The sequence below is a fragment of the Plectropomus leopardus genome, chromosome 6 (assembly GCF_008729295.1).
Source record: "Plectropomus leopardus isolate mb chromosome 6, YSFRI_Pleo_2.0, whole genome shotgun sequence".
Taxonomy (NCBI): Eukaryota; Metazoa; Chordata; class Actinopteri; order Perciformes; family Serranidae; genus Plectropomus; species Plectropomus leopardus.
The window spans coordinates 13,555,511-13,582,058 of record NC_056468.1 but is presented as its reverse complement, the minus strand read 5'-3'; the positions used below and the strand labels follow the sequence as shown (position 1 = coordinate 13,582,058).

Below are 26,548 nucleotides of genomic sequence, written 5' to 3'. Positions count from 1 at the left end.
CATACTGACCTAAAGTACAGTACTTCAGTGTATGTATAGCATTAAAAAATAACTTCAAAAACTGCACAAAAATTTGATTTACATTCATTTAATAGGTTTTTTATGACTTACAACATAGTTTTCAAAGGCAGGCTGTGCAGCATAACAAGTATTTCAAGTGCTTTGTTTTTGTCCAACAGCATCGTCAGTTGTTGAATCCTCCTCAGAGTTCCTATACAACACTTGTTGAAATACATTATACAGCTGTGTTACAATCAAAACACATTCGTAGGAACCCTGACTCTGTGTCAGTGACTATGTGCAACCTTCATGTATACAAGGTGGGTAAGAAAAGTGAGCAATTATATAAAAATAAGATTGTACACTTCAAAAAGAAAAGAAAACAAAGGGTTTTACATCGCAACAGAGTAATACATGAATTAAACTTTGGGCTGAAACAGGTTGGATCCCCTTTCTGAAAAGTGCCATGATGGGAACCAAAAAGTGTTCCATGATTTTACAGAGCACAAAGACAATAAAATATTCCCAAATGACGATGGAAATCAACTCAAAAGGAATGTCATCAATCGGTCAACATTCAAGATCTCACTTAAAAGATACAACTACAACAATCCCTGACTGGAACTGCAAAGCTTAAGTGCTGTGGATATTTGTGTGACTGCAGCAAAGCTTTTATTTAAAGTTGCAGTTTAAGTTTTCACTTTAGTTGTTGATAAGTGTCAGTTAGTACAGATTTGGAGTTTATAGAGAGCTACGGCAGAGATGCGTCACAGAGCTGAATGAAAAACTTGGTGCAATAGCATACTGCAGATAGCAAAAAGAAGTTGTACATGATTGTACACAAGTATTTTGTGCAGAATGCAAGTGCAATAAAATGATGTGAATGCAGCAGTCTTTTTAAGGAGGGCACAAAACGCAAAAGTGATTTATGCACTTTGATGTGGTCGGAGGCGTAAGGCTTCAGAGATATCATCTTGTAAAGAAAGTGAAAACAAATAAAAATGAGTCTTCTACATGATATCTAAAATAAGAACCACTATTATGTATTTTCTATGCCTAACATTTAAACACGGTTTGGAGGTTTAATGGAATAAATGCTGATATTCCATTTCATGAGACAGGACAACGACCACACACATAATACACATGATAAAATAAAAACATTTCACAATGAATGAAGAAAAAGTTGTATTTCACATCAGCATCCTTGAATATCCTTGAAATGTCGATGCAATATTATCCAGCATCTGCTTCAAGACAAACTGTCGTGCATAAAGACCAAACTGCCCCAAACTACTGAATTTGACGGCATGACTGTAAGGCTGTTTACAAATTTCTTTCTTGATGTAAATGCAGATTAATGTTCTGATATATCTCTACAGTGTCTTTTCCTCTTCCAAGCCTCTGTGAAGTTATGACCTCCTAAATTAACATAATGTAGGAGTGAGGCGTTATCTACGGAAGCCGAGAGCAGCAATGCTTGCTGTTTTTTGTTGTTGTTGTTTTTTTTAAAGCGATTATGTCAAGATAAGTTAATCATTTTGTTATCTAAAAAAAAAAAACGTGCTTTGTCATCTCAAGATAACAAGAAAATAAACCCATTAACACAAGAAAAGATAAAGTAATTTCTTCTGATTTCCGTATAATGTTTATCAGAGATCAGGAGCGCCATGCGGACGTGTATAGATGGCGTCTTTACAACTGTAACAACTGACTGAAGCCATGACTGCTTTTTCTTGTAATAAATTCTTGTTATCTAGAGATAGAAATTGTCCTTTTGTTTTCAGGAGAATCAACATAAATGAATCTGAAAGTACAATCACTAAGTCATGACCTCAATAAATCTACAGTAAAAATATAACTGCAGGCGCGGCTACTTTCGGCTTCCGTAGTTATCACATCATGGTTTCAAAGCTCAAATAAACAGGAAATGAACCTGCCGAAGTTGCAGACAGTCTAAAGACTCCCTCACTGTGTGGAGTTTTAGTGCTGACATGAAAAGTAACTGAGGTAGGCAAGAAAACAATCAAATGCTTGACCACCATATTGTCTTTGTGTAGATGATGAACGTACCAAAGAGATTAAAGACAATTTAAACAGAAATAGGATGCCAAAGGGAAAATAAAAAGCGACTAGGCGTCAGGGAATGATTTTTTTTTTTTTTAGTCTAACGGAGCATTCAAGTGTAACGATGACCTTGCACTATCACTAATTGGAGCCAGTTAAGAATGAGATCCATGCAGGCCTGCAGTCCAGCTGCAGCGCTGGTGACAGCATGCAGTACGCCTGGTAGAGTTTGCATAATTCAGTGATGAGCGCTGATAACCCCCTGTCCTGACCTCTGAGTGTGCGTTCAGGGCTTTTCCTGCGGGGCCTTGAGGTGAAAGGGTGCAGAGACGAAAGGGTCAACAGCGTTCACTTCTGAGGTCCATGAGTGAAGAGGTCCAACAGGGACGGATGCCACAGCGGCTTGCCTGCTCACGTTAGACACTACTCGATGAGCTGCTACAGGCTGCTGGGGCACGGGTCCCTCAAAGTGTCGGGAATATTTGGCCAGAGCTTGTGGGCGGAATGGCTGCTGGGCAACTTGTCCCAACAAACCTTGATCAGGGGCGTGACCTCCAGCTGCATGAGGATAGGAGGGCTGAGCTCCTGCAGCCTCCTTTCTTTTTCCGAAGGGGGCCTGAGAGAATACATCGAACTGCTGCGGAGCTGCAACAAGGGCACGAGGAAATGGAGCGTTAGCAAACACATCAGCTGCCTCTTCTTGCGCAATCCGAAAGGGGGCTTTTGAGAAAACATCTGCAGCGACGTCCGCCCCTTTTGCTGTTTGGTGTACATGCTGGGAATGATTCTGAGCAAAGGTGCTTGGAGCAGGTTGGTGGAAGGTAGTGGATGGTTGTGTTGGTGCAGCGTTGGAGTGTGGAGATGAGTGGAGGGTTAACTGAGGGTCTTCTTCATCCTCAGAGTCCAGCAGCAGAGGTCTGGAGCCGCTGCAGTCATGGGCTGCCGCATGACTCTCAATGGCTCCCTCATGCTGCTGCTCTTCTTTTTGGGCTTCTTCCTCCTCCTCATCTTCATCGCTGGAGTGCACACATCCCTCTTTTGCCTGAGAATCTCCTTCTGGAGGTTCAGTCTCTTGTCCCTCACCGAGCACAGAGTAGCCATTACTCTCCCCTGGCACATCTGTATTAGAGAGCAGAGACAAAAACAAAGCATATCAGAGGTGAACAAAAACCTTACAGGACAAATACTCAGAAAGAAGAAACTTGACCATCTAACGTCCAGCTGCTCTTATCTACGAACCATCAAACCTCAGTCACACACGACATACTATACAACCGATGGATCATCTGTAACAACTGAAGAGTCAACGAGAATGACCCAACAGTGAGAAACCAGCACGAGACTACAGCGGTACAGACACAGTCTACTCTGAACAACTCACATACAACAGACAACACTGTCCAGCTCTACCATTACAACATGAAATAACCTTGTTTCCACAAATTTGTTTCAGCACAGCATTCTCAACCCTTCAAAAACAGTGCCTTTTGTTAGGGGGGAAACAGCTTAGCTGCTATTAGTTAGAATTGATTGTGATGAGGTGGAGGGAGCTCAGAGTCAATAGGTCTGTGGAAACAAGGACAAAGAGCCTTCACAGCAAAAGTGGGAGGTAACTGGGACAGACAGGTTTGCACAGATGAGCAAAGACAGATCAGTCTTACCTCAGCAGTGTTGACAGCAGCTGTTAACTGGCAGCTCTTGGGAAGATGTTAGTTGCAGCCATTAGAGGGAAACACCAGTTTTTGTTTTGTTTTACATCTCGGGTGATTTCCTTCATCACTTGTCTGTTTCAAATCATCTTCAGCCCGTATATTATTATCTACACGATTTGAACCAGAATAAAATGACCTAGGGATCACAATATTGGTAAGACTGATGTCCAAAACAACAACAAACAGTGAGACTGCTCATGTAATAATCAGTTTCTCACAATATAGCTCATAGGCCCTTCAATCTAATAAAACGAACACAATCTGGCAACCCAAAGTCCTTTACTGAAGTTTCTGGCCTGAAATCACAACAGCAGTGAACAGTGATGTTAAAATACATGGCTACCAACATCCAGGAAGCATAGATCAGCTAATATGAGAGGGCAGTGTCAGATTTAATAGGGGGGAAAAGGGCAAAATTGCCCCCAAATTCAGGTATTTGCCCCATAAAACACGATCAAGTGTGGGAAAATTGTATGTATGTAAAAGCCACCAAATTTCAAACATTAAGGGTCAAAATCACTCAAAACTAGCCAATGCAGAAACATTTTATTTTATACCCTGTGAGGTGCCAAGAGGAATAGAAGAGAAAACCTGGAAAACACTGGAATAGTCCTTTAAATCTCAGAGCAATGCTCTAATGGACAGCTGCGCAAGTTGTCAGGAAAACAAGTGTCTGATGATGGTGTCACTAAGAGGCGCAAACATATTTCCTAGCGCAAGGCTCCTCACTAAATACTGGTTAAATACTGAAATCTGAGCAGAACATGCCTTCAACAACACCATCAAGTATTTGGCATCATCTCTTGGTTTACTAAAAAGTTAAACAATCTGCTAATTAAAACGATGAAAATGGAAATCAGTCTTCAGACTGTCAATAATGCCGGCTCAGTCTTTTGCTACTCTAAGTTAAAGTCAAATAATGTGACCCGAAGAGACTTACTTTACATTCACATTAATGAGTTTTATTCAGTGTCTCTCTTTCTGAACCTTAATTCATAAAAATAGAAGTACACACTCCATAGTGGTCCTGTGTTGACATCTGCCAAATCACATCAAACATTTTGATATAATCAAAGTAATTTCTATACCTGCCACTGTATCAACCCATCCAGCACAACAAGTACATTGGTTCCACACAGCAACACAAGTAAAACTCTACGGCCAAGGCGAGAACTGTACAGGTTACAGCGCTGCAGTGTCTGATAAGAACATGAAGCGTTATTGTAGGTTTGCATAGATTAGCCACAAAAATGCAAATGACTTCTCAAATGAATGACATCTGATGGAAAGAAAAAAAATGAACAAACAGTTTTATTTACCCATGTCAATTCTTAAACTGTTGTCGGTGTCAATGACTAACCTTTACATTGTGTCACATTGTGAGGAAACTACTTATGTCCCGAACTACAAGCATGTATACCAGTGATGGCATATCAGAGGAAGTATACTGTTTTCTATTTGTATGTACATACCTAAGGTGATATGAACCCAAAAAGAGACTTGTGACAATGCAATGGACCTTTGTTTGCTAGAGAAAAAACAAAAGCTTATACTTTTTGACACTAAAGATGTAATTGTCAGTTGTGATCAGATGTGATACAACTGACACTAGCTGTTTTTCATGTCACACAAGCCTTTCGAATGATCATCATCCAAATGAAAGAGAACAGTTATCAGAGTTGAGAGGCGCCACAGAAATATCAGGAAGTAAATTCCGTCATAAGCTCTGTTTTTCTGTTAGATAAAAAGTGTCTCCCAGTAATATAGAGAAACTTACATGTACCAGTATTACGTAAAGAACTGCGATTGAGAGATAAAAATACTACCCGGTAAGGTAAGTCGTAAGTCACTTTGTTTCATGTATCGATGGTGACATCCAAAAGAAAAGCTGAATGTTTGACATGAATGGAGAGAAAAGACAGAGGGACTTTGGACAGAGGAGAGGGTCAGCATCTTTGAAATCTTAAATGCAGCTTTATACACAATATTTTTTATCTATATATATCCTCATAAATTTTTTTACATATTTTATAATAGTACTCAGTTCATACATTCATCCTAAAGCACTATCAATAATATTCACATTTATTCATACCATGATAGATGAAATACTTTTAAAGGAAAACTTCATTTTTAACACGGACCCTATTTTCCCGTTTTTTTTTTTTTTGTCTAAGTGACTGATGTGAACAACAATTATTGTAATTGGTCCAGTACTGAGCGAGAAGGCAACAACTGTGCAACTGCTGCAATTTAATATCAATCAAAGGTAGTCTCTGACAGCTGCACTTAGTGTAGCTCTTCATTTTGCTGGCACAATTCAGAAATGGGCAGTTGTTTTTCATATCTTTGAGATAACACTAAACTACATTTTCTGTAAACTATTCGTGTACAAACTCTCTCTGACCCTCTGATATGTTTCCACGTTTTCCTGCAATAGGTCACACCTCGTGAGATTTCAGAACGAGACCTCTGATTCACGAGAACAAACAGACCAGTTCAAATCATCGGCAAAGAGACACTTCAATCAGATATAATAACAATTTGAGCCCGTCTGTGTAAAAAATAACCACTTTTAATTAATTTATCAGGATCGCTTATTTTGGGCACAAGCCCCATCCCATCCTTTTTTTCCGTCCACTGTCGCAGAGGTGTGGTAAACGGAGAGCACAATTTGCAGCAGATATACAGGTTTTATTGTTAATTCTGCTACTCCAATAAGCAGAAACTGAATTTTTCATGTTCAACTAAAACTGCTTTACCACACCACTTCAAGTGGAATTGAAATTTGAATGTACTTTGAAGTACTTGAAGTGTGCATTGTGCAGCTGTATTATCCAGGTAAATACAAGTATCGGATTGGGACTCGGTATCAGCAGATACTCAATATTAAATGACTCAGATCGGGAGTAAAAAGACTTTATTGGGACATCCCTACTTATGAGATATAGAGATGATGTTCAACTGCTCCGCATGTTTACATTGTGACTGTTGCATGGCTGCTGCCCTTTCGCTCAATACTGAACCAAAAAAAAACCAAAAAAAAACTGTTGTTCCCATCAGTCACTTGGACACAAATACAAGGGAAAATAGGGTCCAGGTTGAAAACCCCTGAAGTTATCTTTAAAGTTTTACACACTAAAAAAATCCACTTTGCCCAGTGCTCACAAGAGCAAAATTAACAGTGAATTTTTGTACATATAAAGGAGGCTTTTTTTCTAAATTCCTCCTTGGGTTGCAATGAAGAAACTGGCCAAGTGACCTCAAGGTTTGTGGTACAAATAGACTGGTAGATAAGACAGAGAGGATGTTAATGCGAGATTTACATGTAAAGGTTGTTTGTTAGCATAGTACCTTCAATTAAAATCAACACTGTACCTCCCTCTCTGTAACATGCTGCTAAAATCTGCTCATCCTCACTGACCCTGAGAGCAGACTAACATCTGGCAAACATTAGAATAAAGTCTTTCCTTTAGCTTTGGCATGGCAGCAGGTCAAATAATATGATTCCCTTTTGTTTCCGCTGTGCTTATCGTGACAACGGGTCAAAGATATGATGGTGAGTTCATGACCCTACACATAAAAAGATGTCATCATAAAATGCACACATAACAATAATGGTCTTAGGAAGTTTTGTAGATAATGCTGACTGTGTGAAAGCACCCTGCCATGGCAAAGGAGCCGAAATTAATCAGTCTTGTTAACACTGATTTCACCAGTTTCAGGATTTCAAGACATCATCACGAAAGACAAATTTACAGGTTTAGGAGAAATAATACCCTGCTTAACATCCAGAAAGAGGTTGCAATATAGCTGTGTTGAAGCTGCAGCTCTGAATTCAAGTGCTAAGTTATCTTAAAGAAATAACTCTTAAAAACATGATCTATTTTGAAATAGAAGCACAGATTTGACTCACAAAGATGGAGCAGCCTGTCTGAAATAGTTCTCCTTTCACAACAGCAAACACAACCGGTTTGAGAACTCTGTAAAGATTGCCCGAAGCTGACATGTTTGTCTCATTTGATTACAAGCTGGTTCAATCAGTGCAAACAGCTCTCAGTGGTTCGCTCTGGGTGCGTCTTTGATTAGTCAATAGTTTAGTTCACAGGAAAGTGCATCACATTACCCTGCTGGTCTGCAGCATTTTGACTCTTTTGTCAGACCCGTGACACAAATGAGCATGCCTGAAGGTGGCTGGTTTAAATAAAGCTTCAACCCTGAACAAAAGTGAGCAGCTGTGATCAAGCAGCTTAACGTGTGCAATCGATGAAAGTCGATCACTGTGGCAGTGCACTCGATGAGGGACATTAATGCGAGTATGAGGAAAGCATGAGCAAAGGCCATGGCATAGCCGGGACAGAAGCAGACGATATGCTCAGGCATTAATGAAAAGATTTTACCAGCGAGGGAGAGTCAACGGCCAGCAGAGATAAATGAAGCCAGCTTATCAGGCAGCTAGAGATGGAGTTGAGGCCAAGGAGGCACGTAAAAAGAAAGGTTCCACTGAACCAATCTCTGCTGGCTCCTCTGTTTTTACTTCATAAGGTGCTACATTAAGTGCCTCGGCTTCCCCATCTCTATCCCCCGCCCTCCCCCCGTCCCATTGTTAGGATTGCACACTGCCCCTTCGACCTCTCCCACCCCCTCTAGAGGTCGATGAGCTGATCCACCAGCAGAAGGGATCGGGCCAAGTTGGGGATGCTGGACTCTGAACTGCCACTGTTGCTGCGCGAGTGACCACCTGAAATGTGCCAAAAAGAGAGAGAGAGAGAGAGAGAGAGACAGAGATGGAAGGAGAGCCGGGGGAGAGTGTGAAAAACAAGCAAAAGAATAAGTAATATTAACAGAGGTTGTATGGAGAAATTAGGAGTGAGGAGTTGATGGAGATGAAGAAAAAATGATGGCAGAGCAGAGAGGTGCATGAATGGGGGCAGAAAGAGAAAGAGAAACAGGCAGAGAGTGAGCTGGGGTAATCTTTACACAGCTGCATCATTACAGGGGGGAGAGTACGGGAATGCCATTCTAACATGAGGAGACTTTCAAGATAAACTACAAAGAGCCAAACACCTGCAAGGCGGAGAATCACTGGCAGAATAACATTAAAAGAGAGGAGGGCGACTAATGTGAGAGCTTGATGGGATAAAAAGCCTTAATGTGACGAGCACGCCCATACAAGACTCCACATCAGCGGTCACAGGGATGAGCTATGGTAACTGAATTAGGGGCTAAGGCATTCATCTTTGTGTCCTGGGGCTTCAGCAGGTGTGAGTGCTCATCTCAGAATTCTGTTAACCTTACCTTGATTTGAGTTTTTGGAGATGAGCACAGGAATAGGGTCAAACTCGTCGTCATTGCCCTTCTCCCCACACGACATGAGGAAAGCAGAGTCTGCGGTGAAGGAAGAGGAAGTGAAGGAATGATGGAGGGGGGAAAAGAAGTTAACTCAGCCAAAGAAAAGGGCAAAAAGAACGGAGGATGCAAGTCGATTAAAAATAGATGGAGCCAGGGCAGTCACAGTATTTAAAAGCCATGCATTTCAGGTGGCTTTTGGCTCTTCTACAAATGAGTCAAGGGTCTGTGAAGCCGTCATTTAACGTGCCTAATTCTATTTCCTTATCACATATAAACAGGCCCTCCTGTTTTTGGAAGGACCTAAAGTCTGTGATGGTTTCAGGGGCCAAAAAACCCCCAGCAGAAATACGGCTATCTGAGGGGTGCCGCAACAAGGTCTTACCAGCAGCTGTCTGACCGGGTGGCAGCTCCTCCAGACAGGATCCAGGGCCAGAGCCAGGAGGAGCAGAGGAGCAGGAGGAAGGGAGAGCAGAAACAGACTGGTTTCCATGAGGAGAAGTATGAGATAAAAGATCACAACCCAGCAGAGAGTCTTCCCCAGTCAGAGAGTCTGAGACAGGATGAAGCAAAGCCAGAGGGACAAGGGGTCACAGTTAAACACCATTGTTAGATTAAGGAGCAGAAGAAAATGCATTTGATTAGTAGGACGGTTTAATCTTTGAAAGCGTGTAATCATCAGCATCAAAGGACAGTCTTGCTGAAAATCTCATAGAAAATGTGCAGAAAAGTCAGAGGCAGGAGCTACATTTAACACTCAGCAGAAGCTATGAATCCGAAACCTTCATGTCAGATGTCAGTCATAACAGAAGAATGCAGAAGATTGCATGAATGTAAGGCAAAATTAACATTAGTCTGGTCTATAGCAAATTTTCACAAATTTATATTAAATTTGAATAATATTGGCAAAAGAAAATGCAAATTTTTGCATTGGAAGTTAGTTCATTGAGATAAGCCGTGGGCGGAGCTAATTTTTCAGTCAGGTGCCATTGTACCACTGCATAATAAGGTCTCATTTACGCTCAATGTTACATATGGAGACAGAGACAGATGGAGCCTTCTGTCCGTACTCTGCGTTCATTTCATCCGTATTTGTGCACGTTTTCTGAGAGCTTACCACTATAGCTAAAACAGAGCGGTACCATTGGAACTGTGGAGGCAGTGTAGCAATGTTCAAATAATATAAAACTATAGGAGAAGACGAAGAAATGTAAATAAGGGCATAAACTTTTCACCCTGCCTTCTGATGCTATCTATTGGCTGTATCTTTGCCAACATGAAGGACTCGAGGAAGTATGAGGGCACTGACGTTTACAACGTTTGAAACAATATAAATGAGCCTTTAGACAGGGCAGTGAGATAATGTAAAGAGCGTCAGTCAAACCTCAAACAAAGGATAACAAAAGATTGAGAATTACAGGGAGCACACTGGACAACTGAAAGATCTTTTTGAACTACTAATATTACAGCTAGGTGCTCTTTGAACAGCTCTGGCCACATCCCTGTGTGCACACCTAAGGGTGTTGAAAGCCTTCCAGAGACAACAAAGAGAGCTTTCACTGGCCTACATCATGACGGTAATGTTACTTCAACTTAACGTTTGTTTGCTGAATCTGTTTCTGTTGCACTTAGTCACACTTCCTTTTCATTGACACACCAACTTTTGCACCTCCCCCAAGGTTAAGTTGTTTTTTTTTTTTTTTTAAATTTTCGCCCCTCCCCAAGTGTTGTTTTTTTTTTTTTTTTCTGCACTGCCACTAAGGTTTTTCTACTGGCAAATTAAGAATGTGCGTAAAAAGCCGATCGTGTGGATGGAAATGCACCTCTTGAAAATGGCAAATCTGTTAAATTTTTCCATTTTCCATTTCCATCACACCATATAAGCCTTGAAAAATGCCAGAATGATTTGTTTGTTGCTGCCTCCACAGAGTGATCTGTCACAATGGTGATCTCCAATGATAAACTGGTTTGTATTTTCCTGACCAACAAAATAAAATGACTGCAACCCTGGGCAAAACCCTGGGATTGAGATGATATCAGCAAGTGGCCACAGCCGGAAACAATTATTCCAATTATAAGAATTACGTTAGAGACTTCCTATTCTAACTTCCAGGATGCTAACCTGCCATGCTGGTAGGGATGAGCTCTGGCTGGCCTGCGTGTCGCTGGGCCTGGGGAGCTTCTAGACCGGGAATCAGTGAAGCCAAACACACCTCTGCCTTCACTATAGCAAGTGACAGCAAGTGCAAAAGACAGTAACACAAAGAAATCATTGTTAATGTAAAAGAAAACAGATTGCCACTGTAGGGATAAAATTGATGAAGGCCTTCGTTACTCCTTTCCCCACTGGGTCTTTCTGACTTCATGACCATATGAGTGAAACGGGAGAAGGAAGGCAAGGAAGACACATGCAGAACAGACGGGGAATTTTAGGGCAAAGCAGAGGACAAAAACAGAGCCTCTACCATTGGTGGAGCTCTCTGCAGAACTATTGAAGGGGCTGGTCAGGGTTAAGAGGTCAGGGAGCAGCAGAGAAGTTTCAGGGGACTTCAGTCCCTCAATCAGCTTCTCTGTGAGCGGGTCAGAGAGAAAAGACAGAGGGAGGTAATGGACAGATGGCAAGAGAAGTAAAAAGGCAATGAGGGAGGATTTTGCATACAAATTAAAAAGAAGCAGAAAGAGAGAGATATGAAACTCTAGCAATGCAGGAAAATATTACATACTGACAAAAAATATGGAGAAAATGACAGTTTACTGATAACTGTAATACCATTGAAATCAAGTTGCCTCGACACTGTTAGGGACAAAATATGTTTAGGAGGCAAAAAAACATGATAGGATGCTGACTGCACGAAGACCATCATGTGAACATTCAAGGTGATTTTACATTCACATGACTCTAAAACCAGGTTGCTTGCATGAAACCATAGTACAATGATAAAATTATTGAATGATTTGTTTATTTAGTTCCACCGACGACAGCCACACACACTATGGTCAGTAAGTTGCATGAAATCCCATGCAAAGGACCAAACTCTATTAGACATTACTAGCAGAATTATGGTGGCAAACTAAACAATCACTTCAGAATAGAAAAATCACGCTCCAAGTACAAACTTGAGCACAAGCATTTGATTATACAAAACAAGCCACAAGCCACAGCAATCAGTGAGTGTCTTCACAGCGGTCTTAGATTGCCCTGATGCACTGTCACTGTCCACATGCCAAACCTCTCAGCTCATTTTTGGACTGGAGCAGACAAAGTGGACATCTTTGTTAAATTTGCTTCACCAACACCATCATCATAAAACAATACATTTTCTTAAATTTTCTTATGCAGTATTAATAGAAAAAGTTAATGATTTAATTAAGGTTAAATACAGTCCATGCATTAATGCTGACTTTTCAATGCAGCCCATACTTACAGGAAACTGCTATGGGGCAAAATGGGGTGGGGGTGGTGGGGTCAAGGAATGCGTTGGCTCAGAAAATGGCACAGCAGATGTGACCTTTTGCCCCCTTCACTATTGGAAAGAGGCCAACACTGATGAAAAGCTTTTTTTTTCAATCCCAAATGTCACAAAGCTAATTCCAGTTAAAGCCAATAGAAAACACATGAGATGTCAAAAATGCTGTACATTATGCCACACTTACCAAAAAACACCAAAAAAACCCCAACTTAATTCTGAAGAGGCAGTCTTTATCTAAAATGCCTCTCAGACACACTGCTCTGCCCCATCAGGAAAAGTCAGACTGTGTTGGCTTGTGTGCACCCAGCTCAAGCTGGGTAGAAAAGATTAACCACACCCTCGTTATGTAATAGCCTAAACGTTTTTATCCTCTCAGTTCTGGCCTCAAACAGCAACTACACAAAGGCTAAGAAGTATGAACCACCAAAAGGGCTTAAGGCTAAACCGAGGAGAACATAAAAGGCTGGGTGGGTCATCATTTCAACAAGACAGCAAGCTTAACTTTCTCTTGTTCTTAGTGACACTGGTAAGCAGGCTCCTCCAGCAGTAAGGCAATCCAATTAACAAAGGCGAATTTGTCCTTCGCGTTACCAGGCAACAGCGAAAGCACAGATCTGCAAATGAGATGCGATCTAGCTGTAGCTACGGCCTCTATTCATAGAAGCTGACAAGGAGCCACTGTGAGGCTGCCTGCTGTGTCAACAAGATAGGAGCGTGTGTACAAATCCAAAACACACAACTAGCTCTCATAAACTAACCTCTGGTAAGTGTGATATCCAGGAAACTACTTCAGCAAACAAAAAGTGACTCATAAACTCTAAGAATATATTTGTTCAAGGGTCTAAGGCCTGAGAGAATCAAAGGCATGGCTCATTCTGTGTCATGTTGTGCACAAGAATATTACCTGTGTTGTCAGAGAGGGAGAGGGTATTAAAGGGTTCTGGGACAGTCAACAACACAGGACCTGCACTCATGACGCCTGCAGATCTTTCAGCTTAACATTGCACAGTGAATTCAAGATGGAGAAGAACAAATGAAGGAACATGAGAGCATGAACAACAGAGGAAGAGAGTAGGTGGGACTAAAGGATGAGGAAGACATAAGCTAACTTTTCAACCCTAGACGTTTGCCAAGAAGGCAACACATAAAGAGATCATAATCCAGAAAAATGGTCGAATTACACCTCTCTGTGTTGGATTGTTGCATGTAGAAACTGAGAGAAATGTCCATTTGGAGAGAAACCTCCTGAGAGATGAAGTGTGCAAAGCAATCAGACAGCATGCTGGGAAGAATTAGGCAAACTCTTACCTGGAAAAGCATTGAGTCCTGGAATTTCACCGGAGCCCGTGATCTTCTCTCCTGGTGCAGCAGCTGTGCACAAACATTAAAGTAGCAATTATTTTTCAGATCATACAATTATTTAGCTGAAGGTGTAAGTATGAAGTGAACAAGCTGTACTTACTTTCTGCTAGCTTTGCAAAGTCTTTGTTGAGCAGCTCCTCTGCTGTGAGCTTGGAGAAGTTATCGTCCCCAAAGGGGTTCCAGCTGGGCTGAGTGTTGGGTGCAGTAAGAGCTGATTGGGTGTCATTATCACCTGGATGATATACACTCTGTTGGGACGAGCAGGGCGAGCCTGAAGGAGTGGTGCTGGCTGATCTGCAGGGTGCAAACATAAACACCGGTAAGATTGCAGTGAAATATGATCAGGGGTGTTAAATCTGTGGACACTGGCCTACTGATGTATGCAAATAAGAGTGGGTGAGCAGAGTTATTTAAAGACTGAATTGAGTGATTCTTCTAAAGCTGGATTCTCTGGGATGTAAAAGAGTCGTTTATCCTCCTTCAGGGTTCTGTCATATGAATGGACTGTCTATTGCCCTCCGCAGCTCACTCAGTGCCATGAAAGGACAGTTCATCCTTAGATCACTGAGTTAATTCTGCTCACTTGGACTTGTTGAGGCTAGCCTCAGCTGCGGCTGCCTGGAGTAGCTGCGTGGACTTGCTGACTGGGACCCCAAACACGGCACTGTGAGTGACATCGCTCAATATGCGTCTGTGGCCGCTCTTAGGGGCCATCTTTGGTGAAGATGGGGGTGTCAGTGAGCCGACTTTGTGAATCCCTTGGCCGGCCGTCTATGAGGCAAAGAAACAGACACAGAGGGGGCAACATGAGATGAAAATGCTCTTGAGCTTAACAGCTAATTTTTGTTTAGTGCATAAACAGAAACAAACAAATAAGCCCCACAAAATATACAAAAACCAAGAAAGCAAGATCCACTGGAAGAAGAAAATCTGAAAAATGTGTCTTTGAAAACCACAACAAAGAGAGAGAAAAACTTGTGGAAAAAGGATGAAAGGATTCCAGAACAGAGATTGGACAGACATAGATGCACCTTGTGAATCTAAAAAAATCATTTGATAGTTAAAAGTAGTGGTTCAGAATGCACTTAATGATTTGGTTATCAGGTGGTATATACAGTATCTAACTGCAGCAATTATGTCTTCCTAAAATGGCATTAAAAGAAGCTTTTCTAGCTACATGGCATTCACATTGTCACATATAATTTATTTTATGAGACCATTTCAGCCTCCCCTGTGCCCCATAAGAGGAAAAGCAAAAATTTGGATGTGATTGTTTAGAAACGAGGTGGTAATCAACTCCCCAGCCCAAAAGAGCAGCAGGCGGCAACAGGAGTAGGATGTTACCACAACCTCTGGGTCAGCTGCAGGACCAATGACCGCAGACTCGGGGATGGGATTCAGATGAGAGGCTGCTGTTTCATGGACAGAGGCTACATGCTGCTGCTGCTGCTGCTGCTGCTGCAGGGAGATAACTGAAGGGACGGGCTTAGCTTTGGACTGCAGCAGGGTGGACACCTGAGATGCTGTTTGTTGTTGCTGCTGGAGGCTCTGTATCAGGTGATGCTACATAAGAATACCACACAGCCAGGCATGAGAAAGGCCCAGTTTGTCCTGATTTATAGATCTTTAACAAGTGCAGCAGCCTTTTATAGCATACTTTTCAGAGTTTATTTTCTACCCTTCTGACAGTAAACACGGAAAACCAAGACATAAAGGAGAAAGCAGGAGACAGACACCTTTAGGTTTGCAAGTACTTCATAATAAATAGTCTTTTGTCTCTAAAAACACAGATTCTGTATGCAGAATACACCAGCAATGAACAGAACTGTATTTATGTAATTCTCTAACTATACTGAAGCTCTTGAAAGAACACATTTTACACCAGCAACGGACCAGCTCAAGCAAAAAACAATAGCAGAGGGAATAATCAGTGTCATGGATAGGTAAATTAAAATGAAAAACAAATCATAGTAGCTGAATTTTATAGTCTGAACCGCAAGATAAACTGATACCATTGTCAAGCAAACGTGTGGGCTCTCAGCATGTGTTTATGTGTTATAGATCATGGCTCATCATCAGTTCAATACAGCAATTTTTGTGTGGTATCAAATTGTACTGTATGTATTATTGCATGGAACAGTAATGTAGTGATATAGTGATTTATGGCAGGGGCTAAAGAATGATTATCCAAATTATGTCTGTATTTGGTCAATCCCAGCTAATCAAATTCATAAATGTATAACAACCTGCAAGTGTTGCCACGTACCCTCTTTGTCCATAACACAAGCCAACATACAGGGCCTTTCAACCTCTGCAACATTTCTAGGAACAGAACAACTCGTGCTCCACCTTTGAATATTGTGCAAAATAAACCTCAGTTATTGATCAGTTTTTTTTATCAGTTATTGATCTAGACATGGTGGAAAATCAAGGATGGCTTAAGGAGGCAGGAATAATTAATGAATAAAGGGACAGTTATTTCTCATGTTATAAAAATCCCTCCTGGAACTATTTGATCAAAAAGCTCATAAACTGTTTTTTGTTTGTTTTAAATAAGACTTTCTTGCCGGAAAATGTGTCAGCATGAGTTTTCAGCATTGTCATACGCCATACATTAGTATCTCTGTTCTTGTTCTGCCTACCTGCTGGTTACTCTGTGGGCTCAGGAAGGCTGCGGCTTGCTGCTGCTGCTTCATAAGGAGCTGCTGATGCTGCGGTGTAGCCTGTGGCTGCATATTGGCTGTCTGAGCTAGCTGCGGCGCGGCAGGAGTCTGTTGTGCAGCTTGGACAGCAGCTGCACCTGGAGGTGGGACATGAATACCAACACCTAGAGGGGAGAAAAATAAGCAGAATGAGGAGAACATATAGACATATCATTTATCATATCCAAAATGCAACCACATTTCTGTTGACCTGAAGAATCAGTCCAGCACACAAACTCTTCATATGTGCCTGTGTGAAAGTATCTGTGTGACTGTAGGCCTTCTGTTTCTGGCCTACTCTCCACTTTTATCTGAAGTAAAAAGAAAGTACTGTAGTATATTCTAATAATTAATGCATTTATTTAGCACGAGGCATTTAGCAGTTAAATAAATATTTATATTTTTGATATTTTCTGTATTAATGTTTTAAAACATTATGCATTTAAAACCACAAACACTACTTCCTTGGAGAGACAGCACATGAGTGAGTTAGTTCTGCACGTAAAAAAACACGAGTGTACTGCTGTAATTAATGTGACATAACACCACCATCTATTCTATCTCTGCAACTGGGCCACAGACAGACAGGCTTTTCACAGTGTGAATGTCAAAAGCCTCATAAAAAACAATTAAAAGCCTTTTAAGAGTGAGATCATTGAACCACTGGGAATTCAAGCCCTTGATGGGCTTTGGAGTCAAATTCTTGAGCAGTTCACTTCACTGAGTTCAACATAAGATGTCACTTTGAGTGACTGCCTCTCTTTTACTTAGTAAAAATTATTTGGGCACACAGAGGTATTACAGAGCCTCTTATACCTATGGTCTGTGGTGCTCCAGCAGCCACACTGGGTCTCTTGCGTGGGGTGAGAGCTGGCTGGATGGGAAGGATGCCTGATATCGGCTGAGGCTGAGACTGGCCAGCCTTGGGTCGTTGGCGAGGTGCAATTGAGGTTTCCAATGTAGGAACGGGGTCTGTGAGCCTGATGGAAGGAAAAGACAAAACTGACTCCAACTGCAGAGGTTTCTTACAGGGCTCCCACAAGTTTGCATAGAGAAAAGTACAAAACTTTTCCATGACTTTTCAAGGACTCATAATACATTTTTTGTTTGTTTGCCGTACTTGCCTGGCATTTTTTCAAATATATTAGATTCAAACTCTATTCAAACATAATTTCAGCAAGTTGGCATACGTGGAGGCAGAGACAGAATGTGGGGAGAAATTTAAGAAATGCATGTGATGGTAAATATATCAAAGTTTTTGAGAGCTACGTAACATCGACAGCTTCAGAAAATATATTTGCCATTATGTAGAGCACCATATTCCATGACTTTCCCAAAACTTTCAATGGTTTTTACTTGACTTTCCCAGGCCTGGAAAATGAGACTGTGAAATTCCATGACTTTCCCAGGTTTTCCGTGACCATGGGAACCCTGTTCTTACCATGACAACAATTAAATACTTTCCTTTTTACTCACCTGGCTTTGGTTTGACTCTTTTTGGCCACTGCTTCACTGGCCCTGATAGGCTCGGGAAGTTTTGAAGGAATGGGTGAATTCTACAACAGTGAGAGGAATTGCATTTATTTAATTTGATCAAGGATAATCAAACCAAAGAGCTTTAGTTTTTGCTAAATGCCTGAGGTATTAAGAAAACATTGATTTTCACAGCTAGCCTCCAGTATTGATTAGCAACTTCTATGAATTCCCAATTATTGCCCACTTTAATAATAGTTATGGGATAAGATTTGGCAGAATCAGAAGATCAATTGTTGAGTTACTTTGTACATTAGAAAACGGCATGATTAATGGAGGGCAGCCAACTGGCAAAAGCTAGAAAGGATAGCTTCTCTCCAATATCATTTTGTTCTAGATTACTTTCCTGAAAAAGCAGCAAGACAACTGAAACCACTGTGCTTGAGAAACATAAAAAAGACCTGAATTATTAGAAAAAAAGAAGATCAGACTGTTAATATTTAACATCAACCCTACAGGATATTCTCATTGCAAATTCCTGCCATTCCTCTTGCCATAATGACTTACATTTACATTCGGGACTGGACACTCTCGTCGAGCCAGTTTAAAGGCAAAGTGGGATATTTGGTAGACGTCTGGTCTCTTATCTGGGTCCGGTTCCAGCATGTATCCTGACAAAAAAAATCAACAAACAAAGGATATTTATCTTGAGTCAGACACATGAACATGCACATTCAAACTTACACTTCATATATACGGGATGTACATGCTGTAAAGTAAGTAGGGCAGTGTGTGTGCATTCAGGATTACTCACTAATGAGACAATGCATGTCCTGGGAGTAGCGCGAGTTGTCTGGGATAGTGAAGCTTCCATCACAGATAGCCACTTGACTCTCCCCGAAAGGAAGTGTGAAGTAGCACAGCTTATAGAGTAGACAACCCATGGCCTGTGCAGACAAAGGAATAGACACACTTGATGTAAATGTGAGTTTGTTTCCAGTATGTTAGTTCTTACTAATGCACACATCGCTATTACAGTGAACTAATGTGAACATGCCGTCATCAAAATGTAACATAAAGGTAATGAACACAGTTCTTCTCACCCAAATGTCAGCCTTTGTAGTGATAACCATTCCACCATAGAGGTTGACCATCTCTGGAGCGCGGTATGACAGAGTGGTGTACCTGGTTTTAAGAGCAGACCAATGAGCTTCTGAATTACAATAAGAGAAATGACCAAAGCTATGAAGAGCTTAGAAAACGTACTTTTTGATTTCCTCCTCCACAACTGGCACCCCCTCTGTCTGAGGGTTTTGGAAGCGATTAGTAGCACTTCCAAAATCACAGAGCACGTAGTGTCCCCGGTCATGCAGAAGAATATTTTCCACCTACGTGAGGAAGACGAGATGAGACCTGTCAGAACTGATAGTACATGAAGTGAAAACATTGTCACAATAAATTACTTCCAAGTAATTAGCGCGGGCATCAATTAGCTAGCCTTATGCTTGAGGAGTACATTGGGAAATGAAACAGACTTGCCTTGAGATCTCGATGGATGATCGGAGTCTTGCAATGGTGGAGATGAGCAACCGCCTCGCAAGTGTCACAAAAGATCTGTAACACCTCAGCTTCAGTGAAACCCGTCTGTAACCGCTGGTTCATTAGGTTGACCACCTGCCCACCTGTGTAAAACAAACAGGTCAACAAAGAGTCTACAAATGTCAGATGATACCCTGTTATTGAAATACTGTATATCTTGTATGAAGGAATTTATATTTAAAACTACTTCTAAAAATGTTTTGGTCCATTTGAGAGAAATAGTGCAAATTCCTTTTTAAACAGATGGTTATAACAGGGGCTGACATGAGATCTATATCTACAGCAAATACAAAAACATATATTTATTTAATTGCTTATTATTAATCAGCCAAATCATATAGCAGTTCTACAACAGGTCAGCCAAAATATTTCACAGTTTTGTTTCTGGCAAGCTGTCAAACAGCCCAAACATCTGCTTTGCTATCAAATTCATTCTTCATTTAAAAATGAAAAAAAGGATTGTTTTGTTAATGTAATTGGTCATTTCAACACTGCTTTGTTATTGTTGCACAAACAAAATATATTTGCATCTCATCTTTATGCTCAAACATCAGGTATCTTCAACAACGGTAATGTTAAGACCTAAACTTTCTATAAATAACACCACTCAGCTATGTATTGACTGAAACAGAAGTTGTATTGACCACGACAGCTGTCAGTTGAATATCTGCCTTCCAACAGAGCAGGAGACTGTGAGGAGCCGAAGGTAATGGAGCTCTGAATTCAGCAGAGACAGAAAGGTATGGGGGGGGGGGGGGGGTCTATTTACCTCGACAGAAGTCCATTAGGATCAAGACTTCCCACACATCGCCAGCTCCAACTGCAGTTATGCTGGAGTCCAGGAAACCAACTATGTTTTTGTTGCCCACTAAGTCCCTCTGTGTAAACAAACATAGAAAAAGCAACAGTGACAAACAATGGAGGTGCAGTTTTCGTTGATTTTACAGTCCTAAAACATTTGGGTTAGTGAATTACAAAATAAAACCATGCGTGTAATTATTCAATCTATTTTTATCTGTTGCGAGATGCTGATTTTCTGCTGAAGGTCTAGACGTAATGATTACCATCCAGTGATAGTCATGCCACCCAGGGTGGGGCTGCAGGAACTGGTTAGTTAGGAAATGGACAGCAAAGGAGCTAAGATTGCCCTAATTACAATCCAGCCCTTGAACTCCCTTCTGTAACTAACAATTCCTGGGTGAAAGAGTATTTAAGATAAGTTTCAGTGTTTGGACTTTGAGCATTCAGGGTGAGTCACATTCAGATCACAGAGTTCAGAAAATCAAGCTAAGTATTTGAATGTCAACTCCATATTTCTTTGTGTGCCATAAGTCGTGTTACACTGGCTACCACCACAGGTTAATGTTAACAAACAACTGCACAATCTGCTCTTTCATGACCATCTTTTAGTAGTGTCAAAATGAAAATGCAGTTTTCTGCACTCAGCTGTCTGTTATTGAACTGTCTTACTCACCATAATCTGTATCTCAAGTTTGCAGACTTGCAGATCGTGTTCATTGTTGACATACATCCTTTTTAGTGCACAACGTACGCCTTGATGAGTCCGCACCAAAAAAACTATGGCAAAGCCTCCTGCAAATGAGTGGAGAAATAGATGAGCGTTAATAATGAATACATCTTCTACTGATTTTTTTTACTTTTAGCAATAAGAGCAGCAATGTTGTGGTGATATATTGTTTTTCTGAACATGTAATATGTAGAATATGTATATTAAAAATGGTAATTCACAATTTTCACTAAAGTCAGTGTCAGTTGCTAAAATTCTATAGTTCTCTACTAGTTCGACCAAGAAAGACTCCTGTGCAAGTACTGCATGTCAATCAAAGCGATCATTCTGACTACAACATGAGATGTATCATTTTTGAGAGTGTCTTCAAGTCAAACGTCCCTCAGCTGCGCTCCGACCCTGACAGATCAGACATCTCATAATCATGGCTGCTACTGAGGCTGACTGATGAATCACAGAATTGGCATCTGCTAAATTGATTTATTTATACATCATTTGATGTTTTCATAGCACTGGGGGTAAGGAGAGGGCCGAGATGCTTAAAGGGAAAACTATGTGTGATGAATGCATGGTCGGCGGGTCGGCACAGCGCTATGAGGAGCACAGCACTGTGCTGTGTGAGTCAGCAGTTGTGCTGAAGGGAAGGATGCAAGAAGCAGACACAACTAACAGAGGATACAGGAAGTGAGAGAATTCATCATCCCACCTTTGGTCACAGTGATGCTGACACATGGGGAAAACCACAAGATGACTCTATCTGAGTCAGTTAAACCATAACGAAATTTACATGTGAAGCTTACATCTCGTTATTTCAATTTTATAAATTTATCGATATGTACTGCATAGGGATGGGCATGAGTATTTGAATACTCATTTGGAATTCAGTATTTGTTCAACGTATACAGTACTCGCCACTGCCCCTCTCACATGTGAACACACGCATGCACACAGTAATGGGGCTAACTGTTCGCATCACATGGCTAACGTTATCTAACATTTATTAACAGGTTTAATGAGAGTCAGGTACTTTCAGAGTTGGTGTGAGTTTGGTGGGATCAGGTCGGTGTTGGATGTTAGCCCCTGCTGCTGTGTTAGCTCGTACTAACTGGCCAGACATTGAACTGTATGGAAGGAGACCAGCTCTGGACTCCAGAGACGGTCCTTTAGTGCTGCTTATGTAACAGCAGCGACAGATAGTTTGCTGATTTTTCTTATGATTGGTTTCAATTTATAGCTTAATAGGCTTATTGAAGGTTGGCTGTTCAATATATGAGTTTAAAATTTGTTGGCCAATTTACATTACCATTCCTCAATTTTTAGAGGGCACTATACAGCAATTTAATGCGAGTACCCGAATAAGGAAGTGTCCAATAAGTGCCCATCCCTCGTACTGCACGGAGTTATGGAATAGTCTAGTGTCTTCACTGACTTCCAAAAATGAACTCAGCTTGCATTCGGTTATCTCCTAATTTAATGTTGACAGCATGTAGCAGCTTTCACTGTTAAGGTTGTTGTTGCTGCAGCTCTTCAATTCACAGCTTGTGTTAAGGCCATGCACTGGGCTGACTCATCCAGCTGGCATCACTAAGCCAAAGGCAGCTCCACGTGATTGGTCCGGTTGACGTTTGATTAGGACTGCTCTGGGCAACATTACTGAGAGGTGTATCATTACTGAAATGAATGGAGTATAAAAAAAAGATGAGAGTCAGCAAAACTGAATCATTTCTCAACATGCTTGCCTAGACAATTAAAAAAATTCAATAACCCTAAGTGACCCAGCTCCACCCTGTCTCAGGGTGGAGCTGGGTCACCGTGGATGATAACACATCACAAGTTCACTGATGTCATCAGCTATAAATTAAAAATAGGAAATTTCACACAGAAGTACAACAATGTGCAACACAGTGCTGCACTAACAGACAGGGTACTGGCAGAGCACTTGGCTGAGCAATTAGTGTTATTAACACACAGAGAGGCAATGTGCTCGAGAAGTGGGTTTCAATGAGGACAACATCAAACCAACTGAGAACCAATCATAAAGCTAATTACAGAGAGGAGAGCACACACTTAATGAGCACATTAAACACAGGCTTTAACTGTGTGTGTTTGTGTGATATGTCAGAGTTCAGACAGTTGAACCCCCGCTGTCTCGCAGTCTAATCTGAGATGCCTTTAAGAAATTAGAGGGATTAGCAGCCGTCTTAAGCAACATTAAGCAGTGTTCTACAATCTCAGTAGACAGTGTGAGTGAATAATTGTAAGTGCAGCTACAAATAGCTGCTGCCTCTTGACGTAAATGACTGTCAGGATTATACCCCTCAAGCTTATGCATACACGCTCAAGCAAATGCAGACAAAAATACACCTTTAGGCACTGCTTTGCAAACCACAGCGAACTGTTCTTGTGATTGGTCACAATTTGTCATCAGTGTAATGGAACTTACATAACTACAATCTCAGCTTACTTACTACATGTCCTCACGACTACTATGCTGTTTACAAACATGCTCGCTGCATGGTTACATGACACTGAAATGGCAGCAAGAAATACTAGCAGCAGTCTCATCTACTGCAAACAAAATTGACATGGACTAACCTGTCTCAGTCAAAGAAAGTTTTTGCATAGAAAACGGGATGATTTTGGTTTACAAATGAGGGAATCACTGAAGCTCTGTCGTCTCATTGTAGGAACTGGGCACACATTCTCTGTTACAATGCAACATGTTGCATACAAAGCAGGGCTAATGTTACCATCAGTAACTCTATACAGACTCGAGAAAAATCATCTCATTGACAGTTAAGACAACAAGCTATGTGTTAGAAAATACTCAGACAACTGGTTAAGAGCAAATCAAAAGCATATGCACAAAGCCTAAATGTCTAAAGTCAAATACAGTGGTGACATGATTTAAAATAAACCCAGTCCTGAAGGTACAAAAGCCACTATGGCCATCTGACGTCTTTTGTCTGTACATGGTGAAAAGTGTCTTTATTTCAGCTAAGGGCAACAGAGCTCAACAATGACAACAAAGGGAGTGGACCCAGGGAAGAGAACACCATTTCCAAATGGAGCAGCCAGCTAAAAGAAACTAATAGCCCAGACTACAACCAAAACCATCTGAATAAATAGGTCTAGTGACACTGGGGGGAGTCACATTGCAAGCAGTAGGTCCAAGGCCAAAGCAAGAAAAATATGATCTACAGAAAAACATTCCAACTAGCATTTTGTGGAAGATTTATTTTTCACCATCTTTACAAAATCCTGTTTACGATGACTAAAGATTACCATTTTAAATGGTACCTCACTGAAGTGAATGCCTGTTCAAGGCCGAAGATTTCATACAATTGATAACAAAACTGACTCACAATAGCAGAAATGAACACATTCCACTAATAGTTTCCACTGACTGATCTGAGTGCATGGCATAACTGCGGTTAGATGTCTAACCCATTCATAAAGCCGCTGTGTGCCCAACCAGATGGGCCCCATCTATAGTACTGATGAATTAATCAGTCTTCTTTCATTTATTATTTAGTAACAGGCGCTCTTAGCTAACAGAGCAGGAAGACTCTCATTGCAAAGACAAACGACCAGGGGAAACCTGTTAGCCCTATCATAAAAGTTTTTTAAGCATGTTCTGGTTTCCAGAAAAAAACATTTCTATCCATTTAACGCAATGATTTGGATTCACATAGAGTTAATCTACATGCAAGATTATTGTAACAGATAAGTGAGGGCTCTAGGTATGTTATGAAAGTCCAACCTTGGCAGGGAGTCATATTTTATGTGGCTGCACATAGTGTAATCAGTTCCCTCTTCCTTACCAACAAGAACATGTTGATCAGAACTTCTGAAATCTATATTTGTGATTCACTCCTTCTGTAAATATCAAGACAGGTGACTCAGCACGCCATCCGTCCTTAACACTGTAGAAAATCCGGTTATACAATGTTCCTCCCAAGCTTGAGGTAAAGAGTGCAGTAATGCAGAGTGGAGTCAACCACAACAACTGACAACAGCACACACACACACACACACACACCCTCTCCATCATAAGATTTTTTTTTTTGTTTTTTTCGCTGTTAAATCTTTTCCCACTTTAGAAATCATAGCATAGATGAAAGCAAAGCCAGGCCACAAAAGAAAAGTCTGGAGTAAAGCTACCTGACAAGTGAATGAAATTCCAATGACAGCTCAAAAGAGCTGCCTTGGGTGGTCACAGATTATACCCTAACTGTTATAGCCTTGTGCCAAAAGCATGACCACTGCCTTTCACATCAATAACATATAATAAAGGTGGTAAAGTATAATTACGTCGGTTCTAACAAGGCCATTGCGAAAGAAAAACAGGCCCATTCATTTAACTTGAGTTACTGTCCATCCTCACAAAGTGGTACAGGTTAGACTGTGGATCGAGTAAACCGTGTTTGTGAGACGTGTATTTTTCCACACTGTACAAAACAACATGGTTCACCTTCGGCGACAATTTCCTCGACGGTCACTTGATATCGTCCAATGGTGAAGACCCGTCCGATGAAGCTGCCACCGCCGCCGGAACCAGCGCCTCCTCCACCGACACCGGAGCCAGGCCCGGAGCTCACCAACTCCCGACGAGAGTCAAAAAATTTCTTCATTTCCTCCCGAAGTTATCCAAAGCACGATCAAGCCAAAACTGTATTAGTGTCGTAACAACAATTTAGATTGGATATCACCAGTCTCTGTTAGTTGAGGTGCTGGTGTTAGCGCTTTAGCGGTTTTTCAATAATTGAATGAATGCAGTCTGCTAGCTTCGAGCTAAGTGCTAGCCAACTAGCCGGACCTCAAAATATTCCAAACACTGCGGTCCGACGCTCCTCGGCTAGCTCATGGTTTGAACAGCAGGCGGAGACAAATATTGTTGTGAAAATAACAAGATAAAACGTCCATGCGGAAGTCGCCGCTTTCCACTCTGAACAGAGAGCAGCACTGGCTGGCTACATTAGCCAGGCAATGAGCCCAAAAAAACACTTGTTAGCCGTTAGCTCACCTAACCTGCTAGCTGAGCAGCTAGGTGCGGTGACAGCTGTCAGATGATAGGCTGGCAGCCAGGTAGGTCCTTAGTGTCCAATGCAGCTTATTACACATCTCCACCGATATCTTCCACCCGAAATGTTACTTAGTTTACCTGGTTTTCTACTCGTCTGTATCGCAGTAAAAAATGACAAACCTACTCAGCCTTTGTGCGTCCAGCAGGCTGTAGGAAGGCTGGTCAACTAACTTACTGACGGAGCTAACGCAGCTACAAAC

At 41.3% G+C, this 26,548-nt stretch overlaps 1 protein-coding gene across 9 annotated transcripts; it reads right to left on the bottom strand.

The window, feature by feature from the left end:
- Positions 1-72: 72 nt before the first annotated feature.
- Positions 73-26,548, bottom strand: LOC121943912 (AP2-associated protein kinase 1-like). 9 transcript variants are annotated; one of them, XM_042487521.1, is made up of 21 exons: positions 25,737-26,548; positions 21,209-21,327; positions 20,504-20,612; positions 19,675-19,817; positions 19,402-19,523; positions 19,239-19,320; positions 18,950-19,082; positions 18,703-18,806; positions 18,139-18,218; positions 17,479-17,642; positions 16,603-16,787; positions 15,311-15,523; positions 14,544-14,731; positions 14,061-14,254; positions 13,907-13,969; positions 11,594-11,698; positions 11,251-11,352; positions 9,514-9,681; positions 9,078-9,167; positions 8,421-8,520; positions 3,133-3,186 (listed from the first exon to the last, which is right to left on the bottom strand). In XM_042487521.1, the coding sequence occupies exons 1-20, from the start codon at positions 25,894-25,896 to the stop codon at positions 8,426-8,428; spliced, it is 2,619 nt and encodes an 872-aa protein (XP_042343455.1). In that variant the 5' UTR covers positions 25,897-26,548; the 3' UTR covers positions 3,133-3,186; positions 8,421-8,425. The 9 variants fall into 9 exon arrangements, with proteins under 9 accessions (XP_042343448.1, XP_042343449.1, XP_042343450.1 ...); XM_042487514.1 differs by lacking the exon at positions 8,421-8,520 and having other exon boundaries at positions 73-3,186; XM_042487522.1 differs by lacking the exon at positions 9,078-9,167.

What these genes read in the sequence shown, in the direction of transcription:
- LOC121943912 (XM_042487514.1), bottom strand. Translation starts at nt 25,896, where the DNA reads ATGAAGAAATTTTTTGACTCTCGTCGGGAGTTGGTGAGCTCCGGGCCT. An exon ending in CCTAATGGACTTCTGTCGAG is followed by an intron (nt 19,818 to 20,503) that starts GTAAATAGACCC and finishes TGTTTTACACAG; the next exon opens with GTGGGCAGGTGGTCAACCTA. An exon ending in GCCCACAGAGTAACCAGCAG is followed by an intron (nt 15,524 to 16,602) that starts GTAGGCAGAACA and finishes ATTCTTATGTAG; the next exon opens with CATCACCTGATACAGAGCCT.